A 16965-nucleotide genomic window follows, 5' to 3' on the forward strand; every position below is an offset into this window, starting at 1 on the left:
GCGCCCTCCACAGCTAAGATTGTGAACAACAGCTCTCCGTGGAGCAGAGCAGCCGGAGGTTGGTGTGAGCTGCTGAGTGCTGCCGTGAGCAGCTGGTGGCCAGAGTGAGTGGCCGGCAACCATTGCGAGTGGCCGGCAGCCAGCGAGAGCTGCCCTGAGCTGCTGTGAGTGGCCTCCTGACGCCTGGCGACCGACTGCCTCAGCTGGGGAACCCGAGAGGGGCTGGGGGCAGGCGGAAGAAGGGGGGGGAAGTCTTGTATGTGTAGGATGGGAGTGACCCGATTTTGAAAGAAGCTCTTGTGGAAAAAGATTCAGACATGTTGAATGATTCGAAAAAGAGGCAGGTCCTTCTTAGAGGAATGGAGAAATAGATGGTTCTTTAGCGGGATGCCCTGATTGATAGTTTCAGGTTTGCCGCCTGGATCTAATGACTTCCCAACATGGGGTGATGTGGGGGTTCGGTGCCCCAGGAGCAGATTAAGTTGGCTTTGACATTAATCTCCCTCCTTGGCCTCTGCTCTGGGAAATCACCTCCTTGTCCACACAAGGCCTTGTCCACACAAGCATTCTTCCATGTCTACACCGGCTTTTCCAAGCAGAGTCAGTGCCTTTTTTTTTTCCCCTCCCCTTCTTCCACCTCCCCCTGCCATTCTGGTTTAAGACTGTTGTTTCTCAGTCTAGTTGTGTAGAACACCACTCCCTGGCCCATGCTGGTATTACGAGCCTTGCGCTCCCCCTGGCTGAGGCAGCCCAGCTCCAGGGAGAGCAGTTGTTCACAATCTTAGCTGTAGAGGGCGTAGTTCACTGGCCCATGTGGGAATCGAACCGGCGACCACAGCCAGGCGCTCTAACCACCTGAGCCACTGAGCAGGCCCCAGCCCTTTCCTTATTTCTGAGAGTTTCCTAGTTAGTTAGATCCTAGGCCCTGGGGAGCTACAACTGCCTTTGTTTAAAAAGAAAAGAAAAAAGAAAAGGAACATGGGCTTTAGAAAATGGATAAAAGGAATACTTTGTATTTCTGTTTTAAACTCAAAGACAATTCTGTTCTGCAAATGCAAAAAGTAGTAAGAATATGACTTTAGTTTCATATTGCATCTGGCTGCGGGTGGCAGGGAGAAGGTATAGCTGTAAGAGAGGAATAAAACAAAACATTGGGATGGAGTAGGGAGGAAAGCTAGTGACAAGTTGGGGCAGGGGGAGAAGAAGAGAGACGCAAAGAGAGACTTGTATAGAAAGAAACAAACAAGGCACACACAGAGTCAGAAACCAACGCAATTTGAGGTGAAGCCAATTTGCAGCAAGGCTTCCACCTCATTGCTGTAATTTTATGTCTGGGAATTCTAAGAAAAATCACAGTACCACTGTCCAAAAAAGGGTTTGTTTTTTTCTTTGTAAATGCACCATGTAGTCAAAATATAACAAGCTGACATGCCTATCCTTATAGAATGAGATTTTGGTATTTACTGTATAAGAAGCAAAGGCCCAATTTAATACTTTTCAAAATATTCCTTCTCTCTCTAAAACAAAAACCAAATGGCCATTGGATAAGTCCAAAGAGTTAAAAGAAAATTCTCTGTATTTTTATCGATATGTATATACGTATGCACATGTATAAAAAGAAACTACCTCCAAATCATCCAGTGGTTACCTTTGGATGGTGATTTTATAACTATTTTTCCTTTTGCCCCTTTTTTGGTGAGGGGGGCTTTATTTAATTTTTTAAAAGCAATGAACAATATTGCTTTAATTAGGAAAAGTTATTAAAATATAATATTCTGGTTGAAAAATATGGAGAAACAATATTCAAATACTATCATTTACCTAAAGTGTTATTTTTTTATATCTTAAGTTGGAAAATACATGCGTCCAAGGAATCCTAGCCCATTTTCCCCCTTTTCTTCTTGTTTCTAAAATGTCTGGTGTTTACCAAAGTTACACATGCATACAGTTTCAAGAATCAGATAGTTCTCCAGGACCACAATCTCCTGCCCCCTTATCTCTACCCTCCGTTCCCCAGTGGTCGCCATTTAAAAATCCTAGCTGATTCTTTTGGTGTTTACTTCCACATTTTTCTGTAACTCACATGTTTTGCTATTTGGGGGCATTATTTGTTGACTCCGTACTGTGTAAGGTGAGGATTTAGCTTTCCTCCCCCTTCCTGTGCACCACCCCCTTTGTCTTTGGAGAAAGAAAAATCCTGTCTTGTTTCTCTAAGGCATGTGTGTCATGCCTTCTCCTACAGGGACAAGAGTTCCTTAAGTCGAGTAACATGCACATCATGTGGCCTTTTGGGATCTTGCCAATAAGACTTTTAAGTTCTGTTCAAAATTCTAAGTTACAGGTTTGAGTTGGGCCACAGGTTGTTCCTAGCTCCATGGACCAACCAAAACCAAAGGCCCCTCAGAATCTAGACTGAAGAAGGGCAGCTCCTGGATGATGTTTTTTGGAGCAAGTAGCAACTTATTTTGTTACCCTTTGCCTTTGTCAGAAAAGTAGAGTGTAGAGGGAATATGCCATTCTTGGTAATTGTGGGTCATTTCTGCTGGCTTCGTTATCTTGGGGGTCCTAGAAGTCACCTGCCTTGAGTTCTCAGTTCCAGGACACTCGCAAGGACACAGCTTCTGTTTACATTTGACTGGTGATGTCCAGGGATTGTAGGCCTGTGTCCCAATGCCCCAGAGGGATTTGCATGAAGTCCTAAAAGTGCCACCTTTTCCAGAAAAGCTGCTACAGATCAATCTTACGGTAGGGTAGGGCTCTACTCCAAGTCTCAGGGTTTCACTTTGTTCCCAGAGCCACCCACAGATGCCTCTGAATTCTTTGTCCAATTCTAGAGGCCATCCCTCTGGGCTTCTCTTTTCCTCCAGGCTCATGAGTGACTCCCACCTCCTGCCTTTTGCTTCTATTTATGGCCCTTCTGCGTTCTGAAGACCTTCACTGGAACTCACACCGGTGAGGTTACCCTCCTCCTCATCAATGGGGAACGAGGGAAGGCGACTGAGCAGTGCCCTCGTGACTTCCCCTGCAAGAAACAGAGACTCTGAATCTTAAAGTTGTAAGCCACATGGTTCGTACAACTCTGCTTGCATACCTCCAGCAGTGAGGAGCTCAGTCTCTCAAGGAGACTCCCTTTCTAATGTTGGGTGGCTCCTCTCATTGGAAAGTTCTTTCCTGCTGAACTGACGTCCTTGTCTGGGACTTCTATACACTACACAGACAAGGGCAGCCTTGAAGTTACAGTTTGTCAACACTAGTCAACACAAATTACTCTTCCTTTTACTCTGGCATAAGCGGCATTACAAATGGCTTTAAGAGGCAGCCATAAAAGCTGCTGGTAAAAACTCATGTTTTCTAAGCACCAAGTGTGTTGCCAGAGAGGTTCAGTTTTGTTTTCCTTTTTCATTATGATTTTGATTTATTCAAGTCTGATAGAACGGTATCAGTGACATGAGGAATAATTACAGTATCTTTTGAAATTCTATTCTGGATCCCCACCAGGAACTGACCCAGATTGGTGCCAAGGAACATATCATAGGTTTGGAGTTTTTTAAAATGTGTTTTTAAAAATGTTCGTTTGAAATGCCAGACTTTTTGATACTTAAAGAGCATTGTTTTAGTGGGTGGAGTTCTTTTTTTTGATCCTCTAAGTGTAAACTTCTTAGTCCAGGGATGGCCATCGTGACCGTCCTGGACTGTGAGTGAAGAGGCCTCAGAGAAGCAAGACCTGCCCACGCGTGTGCATGCGCGGGTACACGCATCTCCTTTTGTCAGCCCGTCCTCGGCTTTTCTTGATGCTTACTGCTTTTACTAATTCTTCAGATCTGGAGTCTTAGGAAAACTGATGTGATTCTTTAAACAAAAATGATTTGCCTTAACAAAGCGAGAAACCGGCAGCACTAACTCCGCAAGTTAACATTGATGGTTGGGTTATTGTGTTTCCTCTGAGACTTCCTTTGTTTTCCCAGCTTCCTATGATGAACATACATTACTTTCATATTATAGGAAAGTATTTGAAGAGAAGCATGGTTGCTTTCAAACTCACTCCTAGTCTGCCAAGGTGGTGGTAACAAGGTGAATTCAGGGGGCCAACACATCGGAAGCTGGGGATGCGCCAGCCGGGTCTGCCGTGGACACTGGCGTCCCCGATCCTTTTACCACCAGGGATGCCTCTCTTTTTCTTTTTATATTTATTTTTCTTCCAAATGTCCCTTACTTTGAAAGATTTCATCTGACCCAACATAGTGTTTAAGTAGTAATTCCCCCCTTGTTGATCAAAGATAAACTAACTGCCTGTTACAGAATTACCCGGGTTACTTTATGGAGTCGATGCTGTTCCAGCTGAGAGTAAAGACATGTGATGTCTCACTTGGCCCTTCTCTTAGGCACCTGTCTGTTTTCCATCTTCACTGCTACCTAAGTAGGTCTTCCTGAGCTGAGGACCCCAAGGTTGGAGTCCTGCAGTCAGAGCTCTTGTGTTTGGGGCCCAAGACCCTGTGTTCCCTCTGATACTGGTATTTCTCCCCACAAACCTGCCTTGATTTCGTTTTTAATGTAACAAGATCTAAAACCCCCAAACCAATAATACAGTGAGGCCTCATAACTATGCTGACCTTTGTCTGCTGCTTCCCTCCTCACCATCATCCTCATAATGGTAATAATAACAGTTGGCATCACCAGTTAGTGACCACTTAAGGAGTTACTACCAGATACTATGTTAAATGTTTACATAGATCTCATCTGATCCTTGTAACTCCTCTGTGAAGCGGGCACTGTTCATGAGTATTGATGGGGAAACTGAGGCTCAGAGAGGTTGAGTTCTTTGTCTAAAGTCATGAGGCCAAAGAGCAGCAAAACAAGGATTTAAATTGCTTCCCTCCTTTTACACTTTCCATATCCTTTCTCTTTAATCCCTTTCCTCCTTAACCAGCTCTTTCCAGACCAGGACCTCAGCTTCAGGTCTTTCTGACATCCCAGCACATCACCTTCCTGTGTACCTGGACTTAGTTGACTCTCTTTGCTCAGTTCCTCAGCAGAAGGGGCAGGAAAGGTAGCCAGACACCTGGAATGAAGGGACTGGGCCAAGGGCCAGAAGCTCCTCCTCCTGCACCCTGACAGGCCGGGATGGAGCGGGTTTATTCCTGAGTGTGTGGGAACTGGAGTTGGGATTTGGTTCTCTCCTTTCTACTGTCCCACTTTTAGATGGGGACCTTATGGGGTCCGAGAAGGCATTTTCCAGCATGGAAGTGACTAATGCCTCCAGTGTGGTTCATCAGGGTTCTTTTTCTTTACCCTCTAGGAGTAGGAGGCATAGAAAGCCTCAAATCCTTCTGGAAAGGTGAGGAAGCTAGAAGAGGTACTTTCCTTCCCACAGAATGACCTTAGTTTCATTCCAAGAGTAGCATGTAGAACAGGGATTCTTAATTTTTATTGGGTCATAGACCCCATGGAGAATCTGATGAAAGCTTTGGACTCTTTCCCAGAAAAATCATAGTGATAAAACCAACATTTACATTGTAGACGTTGCGTTAAGCACTTACATGTATAACCTCTTTTAATCCTAATCGTAACACTTTGAGGTGTAGGTACTATTGTTATTCTTCTTCTACAGATGGGAAAACTGAGGCGTTGAGATGTTAAATGACTTGCCTGTGGATGGATACACATTGAGAAAGTACTGTAGGGTCTTTGCGTATAATTTCAGCTGGACCTCAGGATCTAGAGTACCTCAGTTCTAGAGTACAAGCCACCACTTGCATTGCTCAAAGGTGGAAGTGTGTAACAGGATAGTAGGTGGATAGCAACCAACCTCCACAGCTGGTGATCAGCCTGCTTGTCAAGGTGATGGAGGAAGAAAAGGCCGCTTTTGGCTCCCCTTTGCAGAATCCTCCCCAATGCTCTTGGATCAGTTCCGTGCATCTGCGTGGGGTTTCTAAGTGTCCAAGCTTTGCAGGGATCCCACACAGTTATCTAATTGGCATTTAACGGTAGGTGGGGAGTCAGACAATCTGGGTTTCTCTCCTGGTTCTGTCCCTCCAAGCTGTGTGAGTCAGGGAGCCCTTTACTCTCTGAGCCTGTCTGCTCATCTGCGAAGTAGGGAGGATGAACTTGGGCCTTTATTAGATGAGGAAGGTCTCAGCACCGTGGGAGGAAGGCACTGCCATCAATGTGTCCGCAATGCGGCCTATAGGCCAGTGGGCTGCTCCCAGTACAGGGCGCAGTGTTCTGTTATAAAAATTAATGGGCCTGGAAACTGGCTTGTGAGCACTGGCCGTGCTTGGGCACTGCAGCTTTAGAAGGTACACTGAGTATATACATAGAGCAACCATCAGCGATCATAATAATTAAAATTTTGGAGTCGTTTGTACTATTCCTCCTGTCTGCCTTTCTATGCCCCACCTGTTTGTCCATGTCCCCAAGAGCAGGTATCCTTAAAATCAAAGAGCCATGGAATGTCAGTGCTGAAAAGGAACTCTGATCATCTGTGGCCCGCCTTCTTATTTTTCAGGGATGGAATTAGGCTCAGAGAGGTGTAGAAACTTGCCCAAGGCCACACAGCTAATCCATGGCAGAGCCAGACGTTAGGTTAGCATTCCTTCAGTTGTGCCATGTGGCTGTCCCTTATCTCTCCTCTTATCTCCCTTCTCAACCAGACACAGCTCTTCATCAGTTTTTACCTGTATGACTCATCCCCCTGTATTCGCTTCCTTGAAAGTAGAGGCTAGGTCATTCTCATCATAGTTTCTCGCTCTTCCTCCTCACTGCCTCAGTGCATAGTGAATGAAAGAACACAGCCATTTGTGTAAGCAGAACCATCTCAGAAGTTCTTTCTGGTGCTAGGCGCACAATTCTACACGTTCGGATCATTGTAGCTTCTCCAAGTGCTAGGATGCATCTCAGGTGTAGACAGAGACCTGGGCAATACCCCTTCCCATCCACTCCTGATGGATATACCCAGCCAGTGTGTTATCGGAAGCTGTTGGAAGCCAAGGTGGTATAGTTTATTAATGGCTGTGCCAGGATTCTCTATCCAGCAGAGGTCTAACTTGGATGGGAAGAACATGTCTTCTGAAGCTGGGCTGGGTGTTCAGAGTGGTGACATTTAGCACCACTGGGCAACAGCTTAGCACTCACTGTTCCTTGCCACATACCACTGAGTGTCCGTGGACTTTCTCCTCTCTGCTAAAGAGCGTTCTGTTGTCTATTACTCAGCTTTCCCAGTTACCCTACCTCCTCAGGAGGATTTTTTTCTCCTTAACTCAGTTCCTGGGCATTTCTCATGTAGAGTTGGGGCAATGCGTAAAGGCTGAGTAGGAGAGCCAGGAGGTTTTGTGTGTGTGTGTGCTGTGTTTGTATCTGAAAAGGCCCAGTACTTGTAAGAGAAGAAGGAATGGTGGCTAAAGGAAAGGAGAGGGAAATTTGTTTATGACCTAGGGGTGGGAGTGGGGTGAAGAGTAGAGGAGAGTTTCTAGAATAGCTACTGTCTATGTATGGGATATCAAGTGGTAGAGAAGGAAGAAGGACTTTAAAGAAAACTTTCTATGCATTAAGAATTTAGTTCCTGCTCCCCCCCAAAAGAATTTAGTTCCCTCCCATTGGTGTTCAACAAGAGATCCAATAACATTTTGAATTAATTTTTATCACATTTGGGCTGGATTGTTTGCACAGCTACAGAGTGGAGACGAGGCTACATGGAGACCCAGTTATGCTCATGTTACCGGTGTGTTCTATCTGAGAGACAGAGGCTGAGTGTGGAGCAGAGAATGTGAGAAGCAGACTTGAGATGGTGGGTGATTTGGGGGAAATGCTCTGTGGTGGTGGGGTGCCAAGGTCATGTATAGTGTGTTACTACACTCTGGACAAACCCCAGATCATTTTCCTGTACTGAAAATAAATATGTCAGGGTTCTCAGATTTAGTGCTTATTCATGTTGTACCTTATTTCCAAAAAAATCCGAGGCAGTTTATACGAGTGTACTTGGGGAAAATGTCATGATTCATTCACATTATATTTTTTCCATAGAGAAGAAATTTGCCCTAAGAAGAAGGAAAAGGTTGAGTTTCTTGGCCATATTTTACCGATAGAAATATTATTGGGGAAGGATATTTAAATTTTCTCCAAGAAATTGGTCTTTTGTACTGATTTGAGATGGAGGTAGCATAGCAAAGAGAGGGTTTTTAAATGAAGAGAAGGAGCAGGAACTGTTTGGTTTAAATAGACAGCTTTCTTCTGCCAGCGTGCCTCCTGGGGCCCACTTGATCTGTGTGCTCTGTCTGTCCAGCACTCACAAATGACTTTCTCCAGTGGCCGAAGGCCCTGGAATAAACAGGCTGCTGGGACTTGCAAGTCTGTGCATGCAAGTCCTTGCGCCTTTCTGGGCTCCTAGGAGAGCAGGAGAAATGCTTCTTCAGAGGAGTCCAAAGGGTTGGCCTGACAGCCAGAAGTTCGAGCCAGAGGTGATACTTTTGGGTACCAGGCAAGGGTAGAAGGAGGACCTGCCCTGGTTTCTCTCATAAGTTGCTGGTGGGAGTGCTAAGCACCTCAGTCTTTTTTAGCATAGTTGCTAAGCTATTGGGCACCTTGAAATAGTCCATTTTTGATCCTCTTTAATGGTTCTTGTATGAGGGCAGGATGTGTCAGCTACCTTCTGGTGTTTGAAATAATGTTTAGGGCAGACAGTCATTTCTTACCAAAGTGTCAAAGATGTCAGCAAAGCAGTCCTCTGCTGTGGGGAGGCTGTGATCAGTTCCTGACCTCTCTATGGGCTATACTTGCCCAGTTTCAGGCTGGCCTGTCTGACTGCAAGTGGGGCAATCCCTTGGCAGCCCTGACAGTATTGGTCACAATTCCTCAGCCCTGTCAATGTTCTTCCATTCCCAGACCATGGGCGTCAGAGTGCTCCAGCGCTCTTGTGAGCGATGCGCATGCCTAGACCCACGCCACGTGGACAGAGTCAGAGTCTCTGGGGTCTTGGGGCTCCCCAGGTGTTTCCTTTTTACCCTGTGGATGGAGACCCACTGTGCCATCTGTAGTCACTGTGCAGAACTGGGCATTGTAGTTAGTAAATTTGATGCCAGGAGATGCTGAGTTCAGATTTTATGGTCTTAAGGAAGTCAGGGAAGGAGGAAGGGCTGGAAGTGCTCAGGCGTTGAGTACCCTCTGGGGGAAGACGCCATGCCCGGTGCTTCCCTGTACTCTTTTCTTTATTTACGCTCACCCTCAGTTATACCCGTGTACAGGGGAGGAAACGGACATCAGATAACTCGTTCAAAATCATGATCACTTGCTCAGGAGCATACAGGTGATAGGTAGAGACCAGGCTTGAGCAAGTTCTCATTTTTTCCATTTTGACTGCAATCCCCATGTTGGAATGTTGAGTGTCTCTGGAGCATGGCTGCACAGTGGAAATATGATGTCGGCCCTGTGTGCAATTTAAGATTTTCTAGTAGCCACATTAAAAGGTAAACAGAAACAAGTGAAACTAATTTTAACTACATATTTTTAAACCCAGTATATCCAAAATATTATTATTTCGATATGTAAGCAATATAAAAAAAATCAATGAGATTTATTATTATTTTTTTTTTTTACACCAAGTCTTCAAAACCCAATGTGTATGTTACCCTTACAGCACGTCATGAGTCACCCTCCCTGAGTTTCAAGGGCTCAGTGGCCACGTGTGGTTTGTGGCTACCTTGCAGGGGACAGTGCCGCTTTCTAGCATCTCTTGACTGGAGAGGTGCGTCCTACCTGGCTGCTCACGGTAGCAAGGGGGTCACAGTTTTCTAAATTCATGTTTTCCAAATGCCATGGGATGAATCAGTCAGTGCTGGGCAGTCTGCATGAGTGGCACCTGAGGAGGAGGATATTAAAATTCTTCAATCAGTCTGGAGCCCCAGGTGATTTTTCTGTGTAGCCCGGCTGGAAACAACTGCACTGAAAACATTCACTGGCAATTTACCCACCCCCTTCTCAGGGGCACTTGCATTCTGAGCACGATCTGTGGGGTGGGAGTGGGGGAGTGATGGGAAAGGTGGGGGGAAGGGAAAGCATGCCCGTAGGGCCCTTTTCCTCCCTTCCATATAGAACTGCAGTTTCAGTGGAAAAAAGAAAGCCTGCTTATTTATCTGGATGTGATCATGCATAAGGGGTGGAACCTTCCCTTTTGGTGGCTGAGAGCAGGATCTCATGTTTTCAGGAAAGGTGAGACCAAAGAACCAAAATATTCAGGGGGGAATTAGGTACTGTGTGTACCTAAGCTGTTTTCTTTTCCAGTGGTTTGGTTTTAAAATTTATTTGCTGACTTAGAGTAAGAAATTTGGTCCTAAAGAGGTATAGGCCAGGGGTCCTCAGTGCCTCAGAGGTCAGGCAAGTAACACCCAATGAAAGGTAGGATATTGCACATAAACTCATGGGAATGAATGTTCTTCACTGTCACAAAAATGTGGTGGTTTCCCTTTTTTCTGGAAATACAAGACCCTCTTGGTCTTTCATGTCCCTCCTGTTGATAGAGAAATATTTCTCTTCTCTAAGAGGAAAAAGGCGGGTCAAGTACCATGATAAATGGCAAGTGACACCGGCCTTGGCGTCCGGGAATTCTGAAAGCCATGCCCCTCTAAGGGGAACAGTTACCACCCAGCTCCATCCAGCTGGTGTCCTGAGGCCCAGTGTTGTCAGATCTCGGTATTTTTAAGGAGAAGCCACAAATCCAGAATATTTAAAAGGTAAAATCTTTGGCTTTTTTTTAAGTTTAGAGCTTTGCCGGTAGAGAGAACCGCAAATGTGAAGGCCCTTGGGGGAAGGAGCAGGAGTTTTGCCTTGGGTTTTGTCAGGAGTTTCTCAGGGGGGTCCCACGTCAGATACAACAGGCATCTCATGGACTGTCTTGTTTTAGGAGTGGAGCAGGGAGGAGGGAGGGAGCTCCCAGCTTTGGGAATAAGAAATGCATATCTCAGTGGAAGAAAATATGAAGTCACTCTGAATCATGTAAAGTAGGTGTGCTTTTTTTTTTTAAGGGGAGCTAAAAATTTTCCTAATTTTATTCTATTTTGTGAGCTTTTGTGTCATTCAGAGTGCTTGGAAACCTTCATTCTCCCTCCTACTGAATCTGTGGAGTAGGCGGGAGAACTTTAAAAAGCTCCTCCAAACCCACCCACTTTCCTCTGCCAATGAGTGCGAACCGAGGACAGCTGGGCAATGGGACCAGAGGCGAGATGTTTGAGCCACCTTGGCGTTGAGCATCCTGGAAGCTTGAATGGCGTTCACGTCCTGAGGATGTGGTGCTGGGCATGGCCCCAGTGGGAATTGTTCTAGAACTAGGGAAGGGCTTTCCAAGGTCAAAAAAGGAGTTTATTTTGCATATATAGATATAGAAAGAGAAAGTTATCCTAAAAAATGATAAATGCAGAGTGTTTTAAGGAAAAAAACACTGCACAAAAGAAATAAAAAGATAATTATTCGGATTTGTTTCCTTCCCGAGTTGGTCAGCTTCAAGCCCAGTTGGGGATTTTCTTCAATTCTAGACTAGCCTTTTGAGCAAGGTCCTTCCTAGTCCACCAAATTAGTGGACTAATTCGTGGCTGCTTAGATTTCAGATGCCAATGGCAAGACTCAGTAGTTGGTAAATGGGTTTGGCCTGTTTATCTTTTAGCTGGAAGGCATGAAATTTGAGGTATGTTCTTGAAGAGAGTTTGAAGGCAGTATATTGGGATATAGTGATTAGCCAATCAAACAAACAAAAGACCCCATAAAGTATAAAAAACAACAAAAAGGAAAGCATGAGTAAGTGCTTCGGTTATGAAAAAGCGATACATGGTGCTATGAGAACATGTAACCGGAGAGACTCCTATTGGTCCAGAGCTGGTTGGGTGGTCTGGATTGATGTTTGGTAGGAATGAGGTGGCTAAGGTGACTTTTACAACATCCAGTATGTTCTTTATTCTAGGATATGGTAGAAATGAGGATATAGATGGGGGAGGTTCAAGGTGTTTGGCAGGGCATGGAGCAACTCTTGTGATTTCTTTTGGAGGATTGGGTCAGAGAAGGGTCTTGTTTTAGGCAAAGCTATAATGCCACTGCAGGAAGTAATGGCTCTCCTAAAACCTGAAGACCACCAGAATGGGCTAGGTAGTATCTTGAGCTTTTACTAGCCTTCCTGCCTACCCATGCTCTTCCAAATTTGCATTATGACTCAAGTGGAGGACCCTTAAGTTGAAGGGGACTTTTGGCAGTCTCCTTGTTCTAGTGAAGGATACTGTGCATTGCTGCTGGGCTGGCAATCAGGTAGGCTAACCCTGGTCAGCCCTGGGTTTCCCTGCTGCTGGTCTGTCTGAAAGTCACCTGTAGCATCCATTGATGTCAGGGAAGAGATCTCTCTAGGCTGGTCCATTCAGGGAACCAGCTTCCTCTGATCTGTCGTCTTTGTGGTACACACCATTTACTTTGCCATTCTTGGCGTGAGATTGCTCAGGCTGTTACTTGACCACAAAGTGGAAATCTGGGAAGAGAAGTGCTCAGCTGGCCTGGCTGGTTCCCAGGCATTGCATTGACCTGCAGTTTCCTGCTCTTTGGGCAGTAAGGACCCGATCAGAGTTGTGTGTCTTGGAGCTGTTCCTCGAAGGCCACCTTGGTGACTGGATGCTTCCAGGCCTTCTGTTTCGCCAGGGTGAGCCTACACAGGTATCTGAGGGCTCAGATCTCTGCTGAGACTGACAGCTCCAGTAGTTTATCGGGAGGCACTGGCATTGGGTCATGGTATACAGGGCCAGGCGCAAGGAGGGAGGCCCCTTTCACTTACCTAGTTCCATCCCGGCTGCTGACAATCTATGATTTTTTTATCTACTTAAAAAGGAGTTAAGTGATGGTTGTCAGAATGTGATATAGGGAGTGGGTAAACATAATAAGAATGTGCAATTCAAAGCCTGGCTCCTTGAATCTTGCCTCAAAGATGTTGAATTAATGACCTTAAGGAGAGATTGTTCTGGACCTCCCAAGGCCTCTGGGTGGAAGATACCCTTTTCCAAATGGGTATCAGAGTCTGGGCATCAGAAACACCTGAATAATTCCTGGGCCTCCAAACCAGAGATTCTGATTGAATGAGTCTGGGGCTCAGAAAATTATTTTTACCGTGAGTGTAATTTTTAGCCAAATTTGGAAACCTACCCAACAGTTACAGATCTAGTGAAGCTCTTCTCATTTTTCAAGTGGATTCTGCCTCCTTGTTTCCTCATATTGGCCTTGAACACTGAACCCTAACCATGGCCATGTGTCTGGTCTTTGCTCGTCTTTATGCCCCTTTCCAAAAGTTTGTCTTTGGGGGATGCTATCCTCTGGCTTTGCCTCAGATTAGGGCTGGCAGCTCATCCCGTTCTTGTCCGTGAAGAAAAAGAGAACTCCACTTGAGGATTTTGGTGGGCAGATATTTTGGGACATTTTCTCACAAATTTCCCCCTTGAGGCCTGAATGTCTTGTGGATTCTGGCTGTGGAAATCAGGCCTTGAGGTGGAGGCAGGGCCATCTTGTGACTGGCCCAAGAAAAAACCTGTTTGCTTAGTCTTCTCAGAGACCTCATGGAAAGCTCAGTATTTCTCCTGCCATGTTTCCTAGGCCTTGCAGACTCTGGGACAGCATTGGTTGCCCTGAGGGAGGCATAGGTGGGCATTGCGAGGGAGCAGGGCTGAATTGGTGGCAGTCTTGATAGGGGCACTTGGTGAGATAAACTTCCAAGAGTGCACACGTAGGGCTGTGCATCAAGTCTCAGAAGACGTTGGGTCACGCGTCATAAGGCAGGGGTTTTGAGGTAATACGAGATCTGGACCAGATCAAGTTGGAAGGGCTGTTTTCTCTCCTTGCTTTTGCCCATGTTGTCTCATGGCCTGTAATTCCCACCTTCCCCTCAGTTTGCCCCCTGCCTACCCCACTCCCATCCCTCAGGCCTCTCTCCCTGCAGAGAAATGTCTGTTCACCTGAGCTGCACTCGGATCCCCCTGCTCAGTGCTCCCGTAACACCTGTGCCTTCGCAGAGCTTTATGTTTACCCATTGTTTTCTAATTCTTTTTGAGGGTCTGTGTCTGTCTTTTACCCAAACAGAGCAAGTTAAGGGCAAGGACTGGGTCTTATTCATCTTTGTATTTCCATCACCTTGCACACTCCCTGGCTTGTAATAGGGTTCAGTAAATATCTGTTGAGTGAATGAATCAATACATTCTTTGAGGGGATGATATAAATAACTCCCAACAAGGTCTTATAGTTGAACATTGTTCACTTGTTATAGTGCTAGTACCTTGTACATGAGCTTATTTATAGCCTTGTAAAAGGACATTTTTCTAGAATAAAGAGTATATTTTAGACAGTTTGGCACATTAACTGAGCACTTTTGAAGTAGTAGTTGTATTTGTGAGGATTTTTATACTTAAAGCAGCAAAATTATTGGAAATGTCACATTAGGAAATGAACCCTTAGGGAACCTGATATAATGTACTCTTATATTCTTTGATAGATGAAAGTAAGATGAACATTTTAGTACAAAGTGGGTTGGATACTTCAACTGTATTTACTGGAATTTAGTATTAGCTTTGAAGGACATACATTTGTGTTTGTCTCTCTCTCAGATATGTGTGTGTGTGTATATATTATATATATATATATATATATATATATATATATATATAATATGTACATATATTATATATATATTAGGTTGGCACAAAAGTAATTGAGGTTTTTGCAATTATTTTTAACCTGTTAAATCACAATTACTTTTGCACCAACCTAGTATATATCATGTTTTTTGTTTCATAATATAAGATTACTATGCAATGGGGCATAGTGAAAGAGGTCCTGGATTGGCAGTCAAGAGACCTAGAGTCTAGATTTAGCTCTGTCCCTAACTGTAGGAGTGGGCAAGTCAGTTTCCCGCTTACATTTAACTTATATTGTACTGTACTTGTATTGTATTGTACTTGTTCAGGGGTTGCAAATGTCTACAGGAGTGAGGTTACTAACTTAAGTTGCTATATGTGCTCTACCATTTTTTTTTCCCCCTTGGAACTCACAGCCCCTTTTTCTTCATGTTTTCCCACTTTTGTTAAAATCCTTGATAGAGGGGAACATTTCTGTACCATAAGAAACCCAGTAATGCAAGGGCAGTGATAATCACAGCTCTTCCCTGTATTGAAACGCTAGGGAGCAGTGGGGACTGTGGCATATTGGAGTAGCCAAGCCTGTCTGAAGAGGAGCTACAACTTACCACCAGCTGATCATTTTCAGGTGTGAATGTGGGCCATTTTGACAGATCTTTTTTTTTTTTTTTTTTAAGAGAAGCCAGAATTCTGGATTCCAGGAGTCTGGGTTTTATGTGACATCTCTGACTTTTTTAGTTTTGGCTTATATTTTTTAAATATCCTGTAATCAGTGTAGTATCTCTACAGGCTAGAGGTGACCCATTAAGCTTTCAGTCTGTAATCCCTGTTATAGATGAGCTCTACAGCTTCTTTCTGCCCAAGATTCAGTGATTCCAAGGGGAACCATTTTAGCTGCTGAACTGAAGATTCTTGTTCTACTTGGGAAAGCTAGAGTGTGAAGGGAATTGGCTGGAAGGAGAGGATGGGGGCTTTGGGTCTAAGCAGGGTACCTTGTAATTGGTGTTTGGATGGCCTCCTTGGAGAGAGGCCACAGGGTGTCTGATTCACTCCAAATGTTCTGTATGTTTGTCATTGCAGGAGGTGGCATTTGTTGGAAGAACCTGTGAAACCCTCTCTGTCCAGAGCTCCAGGACCAATGAATCTTTCTACCACTGTAAACCACTGGTGAATATATGTATTTTTTTCTTCTGCAGTGAGGGAAATATTTTCAGTGGACTATAGAATGTGATTTTCAGGCAACTGCACTATCCTTTCTATTATAGAAGGAAAGGAAGGACACTGAGCTGGACCTAGGCATATCTGAGTGCTGGTACCTACTTGGTTCTGCCACTTTTAGTGTAGGATCTTAGGTGAATTGTTTGACCTTCTGGGCCCCAGACAGAGAAATGCATTCTGTCCTGCTAAAAAGAGATTGCATTTGTGAGAATGCTTCAAAGGCAATAAAGTGCTGGGTAAATATAACATAATCCTATTTGGCAGGGCAGTTCTAGGCTAACAAATAAATTAAAACGTGAATACATATTTTGAAACATGGATTTTAGCTACCTATTTTCTGAGACCTCCAGAGAGGTTGTTCAAGAGATTTGCATTTTTTTTTCTCTTCTTACCGCTGCAGCTGCTGTTTTTCTGAAAGATAAATTAATTACATTTCACAGTTACCTTCATTTTTGTTTGTGATCAGATAATTTCACAGTTAACAAATGTTCTTCCTTTTTAGAAAGGAAGTTATTTTCTCATCACAGCAGGTAAATGTCTTGCCTTTTTGGCAGTTGAGAGGGGCAAAAATATGTCCTTAACAGGAGTGTGTTCCAAAGCTGAGATGGGAATGCTTCGAAGCCTGCTAGCTAGTTGATGTTGAAGGTCTCAGGTGAGCTATTGAGGGGCAGGATCCCGCCATGAGCCAGAGGCAGCTTGACCTGTGCATCTTGATTCTAGAGACTCTTTGTTGAGAAGAGCTGGCGTGTTTGACGCTGACTGCCTGGTCAGTTCCCACCATGTGGACCAGGTGCTCTGGTGACACTGGGACAAATTCCAGTGGCACGGCCACCTTGGGAGCTTACAAGTTGCTGGGGGCTGGAGCAGGATGGAAGGGAGGCCCAAGGTTAGAGACCCATCTCAGACATGGGAGACTGGCTGTCTAGATCACTGTGTCTAAAGGGACGTGGGGAGCATTGTGGGTACCATAACTGGAACCCCATCTGGTAGGCAGGGAGAGCTCTGTGGTGGGAGTCCCCAGGGAAGCAGATGGCCTCTGGTGGGTGGGACTCATTACCCATTCAGCAAATATGTGTCAGTGCCCACTCTGTGCCAAGGCACTGCTCTGGGC

The 16965-nt window shown here is 44.9% G+C and overlaps 1 protein-coding gene across 50 annotated transcripts in view; it reads left to right on the forward strand.

Annotated features, from left to right (window-relative positions):
• The window catches only part of SORBS1 (sorbin and SH3 domain containing 1), a 218452-nt gene that overhangs the window by 42406 nt on the left and 159081 nt on the right, over positions 1-16965 (forward strand). For all 50 annotated transcript variants that reach the window (XM_033130492.1, XM_033130494.1, XM_033130493.1 and 47 more), the window contains exon 2: positions 15717-15803. Coding sequence is in view for 47 of the 50 variants with exons in the window: in XM_033130465.1 (XP_032986356.1) it covers positions 15717-15803 (87 nt within the window). In the remaining 3 variants the exon portion in view is untranslated. The remainder of the gene's footprint in view (positions 1-15716; positions 15804-16965) is intronic.

The sequence above is a fragment of the Rhinolophus ferrumequinum genome, chromosome 16, assembly GCF_004115265.2.
Source record: "Rhinolophus ferrumequinum isolate MPI-CBG mRhiFer1 chromosome 16, mRhiFer1_v1.p, whole genome shotgun sequence".
Taxonomy (NCBI): domain Eukaryota; kingdom Metazoa; phylum Chordata; class Mammalia; order Chiroptera; family Rhinolophidae; genus Rhinolophus; species Rhinolophus ferrumequinum.